Source organism: Mugil cephalus, chromosome 16, assembly GCF_022458985.1.
Source record: "Mugil cephalus isolate CIBA_MC_2020 chromosome 16, CIBA_Mcephalus_1.1, whole genome shotgun sequence".
In the NCBI taxonomy this organism is placed as follows: Eukaryota; Metazoa; Chordata; class Actinopteri; order Mugiliformes; family Mugilidae; genus Mugil; species Mugil cephalus.
The window spans coordinates 2,769,974-2,783,720 of NC_061785.1; the positions used below are offsets into that span (position 1 = coordinate 2,769,974).

The 13,747-nt window shown below is 41.0% G+C and overlaps 1 protein-coding gene across 1 annotated transcript; it reads left to right on the top strand.

Moving 5' to 3' along the window:
• The first annotated feature begins 1,191 nt into the window (after positions 1-1,191).
• Positions 1,192-13,051, top strand: smarcd2 (SWI/SNF related, matrix associated, actin dependent regulator of chromatin, subfamily d, member 2). Its single transcript, XM_047609922.1, has 14 exons — positions 1,192-1,392; positions 1,555-1,745; positions 3,402-3,640; positions 5,772-5,814; positions 5,910-6,032; positions 7,582-7,701; positions 8,421-8,516; positions 9,729-9,830; positions 9,908-10,069; positions 10,183-10,280; positions 11,140-11,275; positions 11,388-11,510; positions 11,745-11,846; positions 11,945-13,051. Exons 2-14 carry the CDS (start codon positions 1,590-1,592, stop codon positions 11,996-11,998), a joined length of 1,554 nt encoding a protein of 517 aa, XP_047465878.1. The 5' UTR covers positions 1,192-1,392; positions 1,555-1,589; the 3' UTR covers positions 11,999-13,051.
• Positions 13,052-13,747: the final 696 nt, after the last annotated feature.

Below are 13,747 nucleotides of genomic sequence, written 5' to 3' on the forward strand. Positions count from 1 at the left end.
TAATTTCCGTTCTTATTTTTTTCTGAAATAAACAAAGTTTAGAACATTGTCTCTCCACAACAAATATTCTAAAACATGTTAAATAGATCATTATTATTGACCTGGATTCTCTGCCGACTGAAAGGCTTCTCCCTCTTGGTTGGGGGATTTTTCTCCTTCCGTGATTTCGTGAAGTTTGTTGTGTTACCACAGCATCTTACAGCCTTTTCACAAACAGTACAACTTGCTGTCTTCTCATTTTCCACTTTGTACAAGAGAGAAACTGAAACCTGAACCTGAACGTGTAACTCATTTGTTTTATGGTTGCTCATATAGCAAATGTGTTTGGGAAATAACTTGAAAACATTTTAAATCAACATTGAAGGAAAGAACATTATTCAAAGAAAATAAATTCAATGTACAATATTTATATTTTATTAGGAAATTTTACATCCATAAATGTAAATTTCAAAAATCATCTCCACCATAAGTTTTTTTTAGACGTATCAATATAAAAGTTTATCACAGAAGTGCAATGGAAACACTTTTTTTTTCGTGTTTCCTTGTCAACAGAGATGATTCAGGGCATCATGTGACCAGTTAATTTGAAATCCATCTTCCTGAGATGAGAATTTAATTCAAGTCAAGATTCAAGATCACTTTATTGATTCCCACAGGGAAACCTTTGTCCAAGCATCCAAAGAACATATATGAACCAGACCTATGAATAAGAGTAAAAATAAAATAAAATAAAATAATCTTAAAAGTAGAATAAGAACAGTCCAATTTACATGGGATATACAAGCAATTGTGTACAAACATGAGATATAGAGACATGTTAAGTGTCTCAGTCCCAAAGTGTCTTAGTGTGATTTTTATTATTTCCATTCTTTGTGAGGATATCTAACATCTAACATGAAATATCTAACATGAAATTGAAATATCAGTTTATTATTACAAGGTGGAGGCTTCAAATAAGCCCACTGTGTTTTTTGTGTCTTATTATTAATATGTTTGTATTATTTGTTTAAATTTTAATTGTGCAAATAAAAATAAACAAAATAAATATCGAAATTTCAAAACTATCGGTTTAATTTTGCCCAAAACTGTATTGGAGGCAGCTAAAAACTGAAATCTAAGTATCGATCACACCCTGTTGATATCGATCAGCATCGATGCCCGCGTTTGGTATCGATATTGTCGATATTTGGATCGATCCGCCCACCAATACTAGTTATAAGTAGTAGCTGGTTGTTTTTGCTTTAGACTCAGTTTGTCGCGAACTCGGGCTTTTATCGCGTCAGCCTCTAACCTCGCGGGGGGAGTTGGCGTTAGTTGGAGATGTTTAGTCGTAAAAAGCGCTGGTAGCAGACAAGAGACCGCAAAACTGTCCGGAAAACTCGCAGTTACCAGGTAGAGTCAAACCCCGGAACTTGAGTCTGCTAATGCTAGGCTAACTAGCTGCCACTAGTTGCGCTCATTTAACGACCTGTCAACAAGACTTATCTTTATTTTTTATTATTTTATTGTTGTCGTTATTATTATTAATAATAATAATCTACTATTCGCGTTTAGTTTTCGTCACTTTGAACCACTTGTGGATCTAGAAGATGGCATCGAGAGGAGGAGGCTTCACGGCTCCTCCGATGAATCCCAACATGAGCCCCATGAACGCCGGACTCCCTGCGGGCTTGAGGATGCCAGGAGTCCCGCAGCCTCCGGGCGGATACCCCCGCAGCATGAGCAGCGTCCCCCACTACCCCCAGGTTGGCTTTTCCCCCTCAGTTATTACCCATTAAAAATACAGGAACTGTTGCTCGTAACCAAACCTCGTGTTGCTGTAAATGTGCCTTATCTCATTTTTATATAGTTTCAAGTGTAAATGAAACCATAATCTGAACTTTACTCAAAAAAAATATGAAGTTTTATTGGAAGATATTAAAGCAAACATTAAGGCGCGTTTTTTTTTTTTAAATTATAAAAAGTGTGTGCGCTACTTCCGCATTTGAGAATGTTGCATTGAAATGCAAAATTCATTATATCAATATTGATCAGTCGTTTTCTACATTCAAAATGTTAATTTAAATGAGTGTTATTAGTGCGGCAGAGCATTATTTTTCTTCATATAAAAGGTGTGAGAGAGAATAATCACGTGTCAGTTGGCTGAAAACAAAAGTAAATTTATCATCTCCACCATCTGCCCCGAGGTGGTAAAGCCCGCACATGTTGCCCCACTTCTGCAACCGTCTGCAGCTTCATGCAGCGTAAAAAAAACAACTTTTTGTGCTTCTCATCGTTCCCCGAATCGTAGTTAGTTCTCTCTTTGCCTGAATATCAACTTGTCCTCAAGGAGTTAACAATATTTCACTGCATTCATGTCACTCATCTACTTTTTTTTTACAAGACATCTGGTTCCAGAAGCATCATGCTGCCACCTCCATGCTTCACAATGGAGACGGGGTGCGCTGTAAAAACTTAGCTTTAAAAAAAAAAGTATAAAAATTAGGTTTATATTACTTAAAAGAAGCAAAATGATCTACCAATAGAACATGAAACTTTGCCTTGTAAAGTTTTCTTGAAAGAAGTGACTATGTCAAGCCTCAAAGAACCCATGAACATCTCAAATCCAGCATTTTAGACTAAAAACTAGTACATTTCTATTGGTATAAGGGAACTATTTAATAATTATCATCATATAATGAAGGGAACATATCTTCAAACCACTCCGGCCGCACTTCACATGAAGTTCATTTGTCTAAGATAAGATCATTTGTACGTATATATCTCTGTTAAATATTCAATAATTTCAAAAAAGCACCTATAACATCACATTAAATCTGACCGTGCACTCACTTTCCATTTCATTAGGTGCACTAGTGACGACGAATGCATTCAGTCCTGCTCTAAATCCTCCTTCAGGCCTGTTCTCGTGTTCAGTTTTTGTTGTAATAGCTTCAGGAAGGTGGTGATTCAACCGGGCGATCATTGTGGAAGATGTTTGTGGTTTGTGGTGTTTCTGTTATTTAGCCTGGCGGGCTAACCGAAATGTCAAAATAATAGAAGGTTTCATTATAATTCAATTCACACAACAGGAAGTTGCACAACAGTTGTAATACGTTGGTCCTGATGAGCGTCGATCGAGCGAAACATTGACCCAAGACCCAATAAACAAGCTTAAATATGAACTTTCCTGGTGATCTGCTCCCAGCATCACACATTTCAAGGAGAACGTGCATGTTGATTGAGCCTAGGGCTTAAATTTAGCCCATAATGGTCTTAAGAAGTCTTAAATTTCACTTGTTCACACCTGCAGAAACCCTGTGTATTGGATTACAGGGTCTCTGCAGGTGTGCACCTGATGAACTGGCTAGACTCATGTGTTCTGATGCATTTTCACTCCTTTTTATTCCTCGTCTCTGTAGCGTTCGGGGATGCCGTCCAGCAGGGTGGGGGGCCCCATGGGGTCGATGGTGGGGCAGCTACCAGGCCCCTCGTATGGGGGTGGTAACATCGCCATGAGGCCAGGGATGGGTCCTCCGGGCATGGACGCGTCAAGGAAGCGTTTTCTTCACCAGCAGCAACAGCATCATCATCATCAACAACAGCAGCAGCAGCAGCAGCAGCAACAACAACAAGAGGCTCTGGGAAGTCTCAGACGGGGGTAAATCCATGCACTGGCTTTAACTAACTACACTAAAAATTATCGCTCTTTTTTGGTGAATTTGTGAACATTTTAACCAAAATTAAATGACCTAGTTTCAAGATTTAAGCTCTAGATATTGTCATAAACGTTTGTAATAATGCAGCATCATTACCAGTGATTCAGTTCTCGGGTTAATTAGTGCAACTTCACAAAAACGAAGTTATACAAAATACAGTAAATAACAGATTAAAAATGTATAATAATATAAAAGATACAGTTACAACAGATACAGATACAACTAATAAAGAAACAATTACCATTTTCCTCTCAACACTTTTGAACCTTCACATTTTCTAAAATGTGTTTTTGTCATAATCAAGAAAAAAAAAAAATCAAATTTTTCCTAAAACAGCCAAGATGTATAGAGATATAATGGGATTAAACCTTTATTATTATTATATAATGGGATTAAATTTATAGTGTTGTTATTTTTTTTTGATTTTTTGTGTCATTATTGCCCTTTTGCAAAAGCCCAGACGCTCAGTTACTGTTGCTAGCCCCGCCCCCCTTTAGTTACTGTTGCTAGCCCCGCCCCCTTTAGTTACTGTTGCTAGCCCCGCCCCCTTTAGTTACTGTTGCTAGCCCCGCCCCCTGTAGTTACTGTTGCTAGCCCCGCCCCCTTTAGTTACTGTTGCTAGCCCCGCCCCCCTTAGTTACTGTTGCTAGCCCATCAAGCTTCTCGACGCCGATGGAGTGTCATGGCGAGGACAAGAATACCTTTTTTTTTGTGGCAATATCTGCGCAAAAGATGTTACATTATGTAGTGGAGGGATATATCAGAAATATTAAACTATGCAACCAAGGGGAAAATACGATTATCGAGGCAAAAGCATACATGTCATTTGCAAAATCTGAGAAACCTAATGACCTCTACCTCAGATACAACGAGCAGAGCTTTGTGGACCAGAAAACAAAATAAGTTTAAATTGCCTGTTGGGACGCTAAGTTAAACTTTGATGTAAAGTGACAAATCATTACGTTAGCGAGAGCTCCCAGCACAGAGACCCAACACAACAGCTAAAGCTAGCTAGCCAACATGAACTCACTAGCTACTTAGCTAACATTAAGTTAACTAACTTTAGTTAAACTTTGATATACAGTTTTGCATATATGAGCATCTTGCTAGCTTGACGTTAGCTAGCTAGCTATAGCCGTGGCTTCTTTAGCCTGTTGTAGCCTGACATCGGAGCAGACGTGTTTGATCCACTTAAGGCTCCACTTCTGTTGTGTTTTGGACTTGAGGAAGAACACGACTCCCCCGGCCAAACTCTTGGTGTATCTGGAGTCTGTCTTACTCTTGACGGACCTTGTTTACCTAGTAACGGTTGCTAGGGGGTGGGGGTTTGCAAAGGTCCATTCTTATTGGACCCATATTTATTTATTTTTCCAGCCCTGGTTTATTTCAGTAATGATGCTGACCGTACCAGTGATGTTTTTAAAGATGGGAGGACTAGTGGTCGTCCAGCTGTGAGGAAGCAGCTCAGATCAACGCAGTGGGACGACACTATCTCATGACCGGCCTTTCGCTTTGAAAGCAGCAGACGACACGAGTCGATATTTTTGACTTCAGACCGAAGACCGACGACGCCGCGATCTGAAGCGGCGCGTCCCTTTTTTTCCTTCCACAATGAATCGCTGTGTTTTAATCTCACCACACTAGTGTTCACTCCAGTTAGGATCAGAGCGGCTCGGTGCCAGAAGCAACGTCGTAAATTTGTCATCAAAGTGCTTGTAAATTAATTTGGCCACAGAGAGAGAGAGGGGTAATTTAATTAAAGTAACACTCCTATGAAGTCAGCATAAATGATAAGTGGGGACCTGAGGCCTTCTTTCAGGGGACTTAATAAAGAGATGACATTGGCCGTGATTGTGTTATCGCACTGTGAAGTTACCCACAAATAATTGACGAAGAAATGAAGTGAATGAGAATCTTTCTTGTGTCATGCGTCAGCGTGCGGTCAACTCGTTCTCAAAAGGTCAAATGCCAAACGAAGAGACGGAACAAAGCGTCGCTGTGTGGGAGATATATTTAGTAAATGCTGTTTTAGATTCATTCTGTCTAATCTGAAGGTTTGTTTGTGTGATTTAGGGCAAAAAGACGCAAGATGGCCGACAAAGTTCTGCCGCAGAGGGTAAGAAGACACAACCACTACCCTGGATCATTAATAAATGTATTAAAGTCAGATTTATTCCTTGAATACTCGCTCATCCTGCTGCTGCTCCTCAGATCCGAGACCTGGTCCCGGAGTCCCAGGCCTACATGGACCTGCTGGCCTTCGAGAGGAAGCTGGACCAGACCATCGCACGCAAGCGCATGGAGATTCAGGAGGCCATCAAGAAGCCCATCATGGTACGTCTTCTTCAGGTCATGTTTTAAAGGTTATTTAGAGATACTTATTCCTTTTATTGCTTTCAGCATTCATGGTTTAATTTACTGTCCTCTTCTGACCTTAAAACTTTATTCTGCATATATCTCTTAAATTGCATTATTAGTTTTTTTGTGGCATCAAATTTAAAATTTAATATCCTCTTGTGACTGTAGCGGAGACACAATGTCCACAAACTGCTATAAAAACTTAACTATTTAATATTTGTTTCTACTTTTTATCTGCATAAATCTCTTAAAACAAAATCAACAATCTTTTTTTTTGTTTGTTTTTTTACCAAAAAATAACTAAAAACTGAGCGATTTTCCAAGAAAATAATGGCATTTTTTGACATTTTTTAAGTGTTGGATATGATCAAGATTATTAAAATATTGACTTGAGTGCATTGTTAGTTTTTGTGTAGCATCAGATTTAACATTTATTATCCTCTTTTGACATTGACTTTCACTATAATCACAATTTTTAGTCTCAGTCTTGATACAATATAAACCTTCATTCTGCAATGTTAGAGTTTCATTTATGAGAAAAATGGTCAAATTTGTCACTTGTGTTATTGAGCTCAGCAGGATATTTGAACAAGTGTGTGTGTCTGAGGGTTAATACAAAAAAAAAAATTTCAAGAAAATTACTCTTTGACTGTAAGAGTGAAAACAGACGTCAGAAATTAACCAAAACAATATATATATATATATAATGTAAAATAAGTTGCTCATAGTTGCTCCAGGCTCCAACACCTGGACCCTGTAATCATAGTCCAGGTCTGTCAGGTGGTTCAGGGACCGGGTGTGAGCAGAAACCCTGTCCTGGTGTGAGGTCTGGGTTCAGGTCTGGGTTCAGGTCTGGGTTCAGGTCTGGGTTCAGGTCTGGGTTCAGGTCTGCATCACCACAGCCTGATGCTGCCACCGCCCTGCTTCACCATGGAGACGCTGTGTTTGTGTTCATATGCAGAGTTTAACACAAAACATGACGTCGGGTCTGATGACATGAAAACAATCTGTGAAGACCAGAGGACCACTTAGCCCGGAAACACGTCCTTACCTCGTCTTCTCTTTGTCTCGTCTTTGGTTTTATCTCCTCTTGTCTCTATCTTGTCTTATCTTGTCTTTTTCTTGTCTTGTCTTTGTCTCCATCTTGTATTTATCTTGTCTTTGTTTAATCTTCTCTTGTCTTTTTCTTGTTTTGTGTCTAACTCGTCTTTGTCTTGTCTTTCTCTCTGTCTTGTCTCCATCTTGTCTCCATCTTGTCCTACAGCCACTCAGAGACCTCTGTCTTTTAAGTTGACGTCTTGTCTTTCTGAGTCTCAGTTTAAAGCCGCTTCGTATGTAGAAGGTAAATATGATAAGTTAGAATCCACCCATCGTGTCCTCTGTCCTCTGGTCTCTGAATGTCTCTGAAATGGACTAAATAACACAAACCAACATGTGCAGGGAGGGAAACTTCAGAGTGCAAACGCACCGACTCAAACGGTTCGTGCTTCACTCATTAAACTCTCGTTCCTCTCGTGTGACGCAGCAAAAGCGCAAACTGAGGATCTACATCTCCAACACCTACACGCCCAGTAAACCTGAGGGCGAGGAGGCCGAGAAGGTGTCGTCCTGGGAGCTGAGAGTGGAAGGCAAACTTCTGGAGGAGGTATGGGAGCTCATTTATTCATTCATTTATTTATTTATTTATTTATTTATTTATTTTTGTCGTCCATTGTCTGACTCTCTTCTGCTCTGGTTTCTGAAAACGTCTCTTGGCCCGTGTCCTTGGCTCAGACCACGCAGCCAGATGTGTGTTTACAGCTCCACTGCTAACATACCCACGCACACAATCTCTTGTTCTCTTTTGAAATACGGAATTGAAACCACTGGCCGTTGCATACCATGAGCCGACATGCCTCCCCTCCCTCCCCTCCCTCCCTCCCTTCCCTCCTTCCCTCCATCAATTCCAGCTCCACTCATTGTGTCATCTGGGGCCACATGAAGGAGGATCTTTTTATTTTTTCTGCTCCGGTTCGTTGCTTTAGGCATGTGTGGGAGTGTTGCACAGAGTAACAGAAAAAAGGGGATGTAAGGGAAGGAGTGAAAAGGGTCGAGTTGAGAAAACAGACTTTGACAGGGCTGGAGAGGGAGGGAGGGAGGAGGAGGAGGAGGAGGGAGGAGGAGGAGGAGGAGGGGGGGGGGGTCGTGCAACAGCTTTTTCTAGTCTACAGTTTTGTGTTTCACCACCACCACCCTCCCCGATGTGGTCAGAGCTAAACAATGCAGCTGCACACTGACACAGCACAATATGAAACTCAGATAACCGTCCCTGTTGCTCTGCTGGTTTCACTCTTCTTTTACACGTTTTCTGTGTGTTTTCTCCAGCCTGGCAAGCAGAAGAGGAAGTTCTCGTCTTTCTTCAAAAGCCTGGTGATTGAGCTGGACAAGGAGCTGTATGGTCCTGACAATCACTTAGTAGAGGTAGGACACCAGGACGAGGTTTTTTTAAACCCGGCTGAAATGAAATTCATGGGTAATTCTGTAGAATAAAAGTGGACAAGTCGTCTCCGCTTCCTCACATTGGTTTATACCAATGGACAAACCCATTGTGATGTCACCCATTGGATTCTGAACCTCAAAAATGAATCCCGAAGAGGGCGGAGCCTGTGGTCGCCATGTAGGATGAGCTTGACTCCGCCCACACTCAGATATAATTTGGGGTGGAGCTAAAACCTCCTGGCCGTTGAGACCCGCCCACCCAACTCTCCGCTACCTGTTAGCTCAGGCTAACACCTGTCACTCAAACACGGGAACGCCCTTAATTATTCAGAATTTTAAACCTTAATAAAGTTGTCATGAACCGTGAAATAAACTATTTATCGTCAAAATCGTTTTTTGCACCAGGCTGTAAACATGTTTAATAATCTTTTTAACCCCTTTTTAAGCCCCATAGACCCCCATGGCTATAAATACATATGCACACATATATATATAGACGCTCATTGGAGCCATGTGCCTGGAGGGCGGCCATCTTGGTCCAGACATGACACTTTATTTGTCCCAGAAGGGAGATTTGTTTCCACTTGACTGTGCACATATTCATAGACAAGAAAGAACTCAAATCAACAACAGCTTGTGACTTTAGACATTAACAGATAATATTTCTTGATACTTTTGGTGCCTGGTCATGTAGAAACCTAACGGGTGCAGGTGTGGTCTGTTGAGCTCGGCCTCAGGTTGTTGTACAGTAACGATAAATGAGAAAATGTCACGGCATGCATGAAGTGTTGTGTTGCTTTAAGGGGGTATGTGTTGTCTAATCAGGCGAAAGCGGTTGAAACTGGTTTCGACAGTCGATGAATGAAACCGTCCATGTAAACGCAGCCAATGATGTTTCTGATTTACAGCTCGACACCAATCAGAGGAGATTATGTTTTATTATGAATTCATTACACACGTCCAGACCGGCTTTGTTTTATTACTTTAATCATTTTGAATTAAGCTCATCTAGCGTCACAAAACCAACAGTGGACTAACAAATATTTACTGTAACAGAACTGGTACTTTATCCTGGATTCATTAAATCTGTTCTAGTCTAGAAGCTAGTAAATAGTGATTTTATGAATCTGTGTGTGTAGATTCATAAGAGCTTTCGTCACAAATTAACTCTTTTTGCTCACGCTCTCCCTCCAGTGGCACAGGATGCCGACCACTCAGGAGACGGACGGTTTCCAGGTCAAAAGACCCGGAGACGTGAACGTTAAATGCACCCTCCTGCTCATGCTCGACCACCAGGTACCTTCTTAGCCGTCGCTTTGAAAAGCACTCGCTGTGCTGTGGCGAATCCGTTTTAAACCCGTTTTCCTCTGCAGCCGCCCCAGTACAAGCTGGACCCTCGTCTGGCTCGTCTCCTCGGCGTCCACACGCAGACACGGGCCAGCATCATGCAGGCTCTCTGGCTCTACATCAAGAACAACAAGCTGCAGGACAGTCACGAGAAGGAGTTCATCAACTGCAACCGCTACTTCAGACAGGTGAGGGTGATGATGTGCACAGGTCAGGACATCAGATCGTTTGTAGACACGTTTACTGTTTGGATGTTTTAATCTGTCTAACTTGTTCTGCTCTCTAACCGAATTCTCCTCAGATCTTTGGTTGTCCACGCATGAGATTCTCTGACATCCCCATGAAACTGGCCGGTCTGCTGCAGCACCCAGACCCCATCATCATCAATCACATGATTAGGTAGGACCCGCACCTCGTCCTGTGTCTGTGTCTGTGCCTGAATAAAAACCTCTTTCTAAGGTTATTATGTGTAGGGGTGAGTGTGGTTCAGGTTTTACCCGACACCAAATCAAACGGTGCTTAAAGAAGGAAAAACATACAAAGTTTATCCAATAACCGTATTGTGTAATGTGCAAGTTGAACAGAATATTAATTTAAATAATATAAATACAACTAAGACTAAATAAATGAGCCAGGTTGATGCAGGGAGGGATGGTATCGATACTCAGCACCATCCTTTACCTAGTAACCAGACTGTTTGTCATCTGCATGAACCTGAACCTGCAACAAGAAACATCTGGAATTAGAGTCAACATCTGAACACGCGAAGCATTTTATTATAAGAACAGAAATGTAGCATCTTTGATCCATGACAGACCCTACGACACTGTTTTTATTAGGAGAATTATGATGGTTTTATTTTATATTGGTTCTTTTATTTCTTAGTCTCAGTTGTATTTATATTATTTAAATTAATATTCTGTTCAACTTGTACGTCACAAAATGCCTTAAAAATAAAAAGCACCGTTTCAAAAATACCGGTTTGGCTCCAGTGTCAGATAAAACCTGAGCTGTCCCCTTGTTGCAGGTTGAAGTCCAGTCAAACTTTTGACGTTTGTCCTCGGGGACTTTGAAGGTTCATTTCCATCCATGTAAATGAAAAACTGACATGAGGTCACATGTAGCGCTAAGGAGGCTAAGCTAATTAAAAGCTCAGAGTCAACACGGTGCCATTATGTTACATTACGAGTATTAAAACTCATCTCTAACTATATGATCTGTCAGTCATTTTTCATTTCTTTCTCGTGTCCCTGAGCAGCGTGGACCCCACGGACCAGAAGAAGACGGCGTGCTACGACATCGACGTGGAGGTGGACGACCCTCTGAAGGGCCAGATGAACAGCTTCCTGTCCTCCACCACCAACCAGCAGGAGATCGCTGCGCTGGAGATGAAGGTCGGACGCCGGCGCTGCACATCACAGGGATTATTCAGAGGAGAAACGGAACCAGATGAATTAAAACAAACAAAAAAAACCAACACTGATACGAAGGTTTTTTTTCCTGCAGATTCATGAAACGATCGAGTACATTAACCAGCTGAAGACTGAGAGAGACTTCATGCTGAGCTTCAGCAACAACCCACAGGACTTCATCCAGGACTGGCTGAAGTCTCAGTGCAGAGACCTGAAGGTAAATAAATACACGGCGTCTTTAAAGGATTACGTTCAGAACGGAACATTTCTCAGGCAAAACAGTAATAATGATAAATCCTGGACTAAAGCTCTATTCATGTGGGACCAGTTTAATAACAGTGGAGGACGTCTGTGATCTTAATCCCGTGCAAATCGACCATAATTCGTTTTGGCATCGAGGAGTAAAAACCCACGAACTCGTGAGTTAACGGCTGCGTTTGTGTTTCACCAGCTGATGACGGATGTGACGGGAAATCCCGAGGAGGAGCGGAGGACCGAGTTCTACCAGGAGCCCTGGGTCCCGGAGGCCGTGGGCCGATACGTTTACTCCAAGGTGAGCGAGCGCACAAACGCACAAACGCACAAACAAACGCGGCTTCGGCCTCTGGTCCTCGCTCCTCTTCACACGGACGCCTGCGTTTTGTGTTTCAGGTGCAGCAGAGGCGACAGGAGCTGGAGCAGGTGTTGGGCATCCGCCTCACCTGAACACGCGCTCTTCAGTTTACTCATCAAACCATGTTCTGCCAACACACAACTGGAACGTCGCAGCTTCAATGTTCACAAAGCCATTCTCACGATGGGACCAAAGTCATGATTTATACGTCAGTAGGAAGACGTTTGCCTCGTCTGTCGTTTTGAGCCTGTTCATATATAATCTTTGCTTGTTTTTTTGTTTTTTTTTGCAATATTTTGAAATGGTACAAAATGCTTAAAAATAAGTTTAAGCACTGGTGCTGTTTTATGTTTTATTTCTTTCAGTTTACCTTCACTTTAAAAGCCATAACCTTCGGAGGGAACGGTGCCTGATGTGTCTGTACATAGATATTCATAATTAATAGTTTTTATACCAAAATATTTTAATTATAGTCTTAAAAAGAAGGAGACGCGGGAAGAAGCGTAAATGTCTTATAATTGGATGGAAGATGATACAAAAACTTTCCATGTTCAGGTGCCTTTGTTTTTATACTGGTGGGGATATACGTTGACATATTTACTATTTGAGAAGAGAGCAGGGTTTCTGAGAAAGCTCCACTCTGGGAAATGATTAAACTCCTTTATTCATATGTTTTTTTGTGTGTGTTTGTACAGGGATGAATCCACTCTGTTTGTTTTTTTGTACTTTTTATCAATGTTTACATGTTGTTTTCACTTGTTTTAATATCAGGAAGAGGATGAGGAAGGCATTGTGGGTTGAAGGGATCAATACCCGCCGAGAAGATTAACCATTATTCATATAAAAAAATAAATAAAAATAGGAATTCATCTGTAATGTGTTGATTAAACTAAATGCCAGACTGTTGAGTGAGGTCCCTAGTTCATGGGTTAAATGTAAGTGCTATATGTAAAGACTCTGAGTCTGTTTGAAACATTCCACAGAAATTGTTTTGCCAAAATGTGTTTGATGCCACTAGGATTTAAAACAGCTGTTTTTTTTTTTACATATATATATCTTCTTTGTAAAATGTTTGCATGTTCTGTATCAGTCAAATCTTTTATACATTTGAAGTATTTTTTACAATAAATATACTTGCAAATGTTTGTTTTCGCTTTTTGTTTTTTGTAAATTTATTTTAAGGCTGTAGGCTCCTGCTGTTATAACGTCTCCTGATGTGTGAGCACAGAGTCGGAGTCATGCCCTGAGTTTGCGTGTCCAGGCAGAGCTCAGGTGCTTCCAACAGGTAAATCAGGTCTGAACCCAAACAGTTCAGACGAGTTCACCGCTCCTCAAATAACGGTCGAGCCAAATCCGTCTCTGTTTGCAGAACTGTGTCCCGACTTGTGAGCTGTCACGTAGGCCCGAAGAATAACACTGAAACTAATTTATTTTCATCACACTAATGGTTTGTCTGTAATAGCAAAAAACAAACAGAAAAAAACTTACTTCAGTTGTGTTTAGTTATGTCTCTAAGTGAAACAAAAGCTAGTAGAGCTCCCCCTCGTGGCTGGATGCAGGTGTCAAGTGTAAAAATTACTTTGAAGATATTTATTTTTCCATTTTCACAGTTTTAGTGAGAGTTGTGGACATAACACAACACAGACCTAGAACAATACAGAAATTGTGCTTCTTTTTCTTAAGACATGTCATGTTGTTTATTATATCATTCGTAAGTGCAGTTACTTAAATGTAAACACTTTCATAATGTACTTCTTCGCACTAAAACGAAGGGAAACCTTCAGAGTTGTCGTTATTTAGAGGTTATTATGCTATAATGTTACTTTTCCGACCCCTGGACT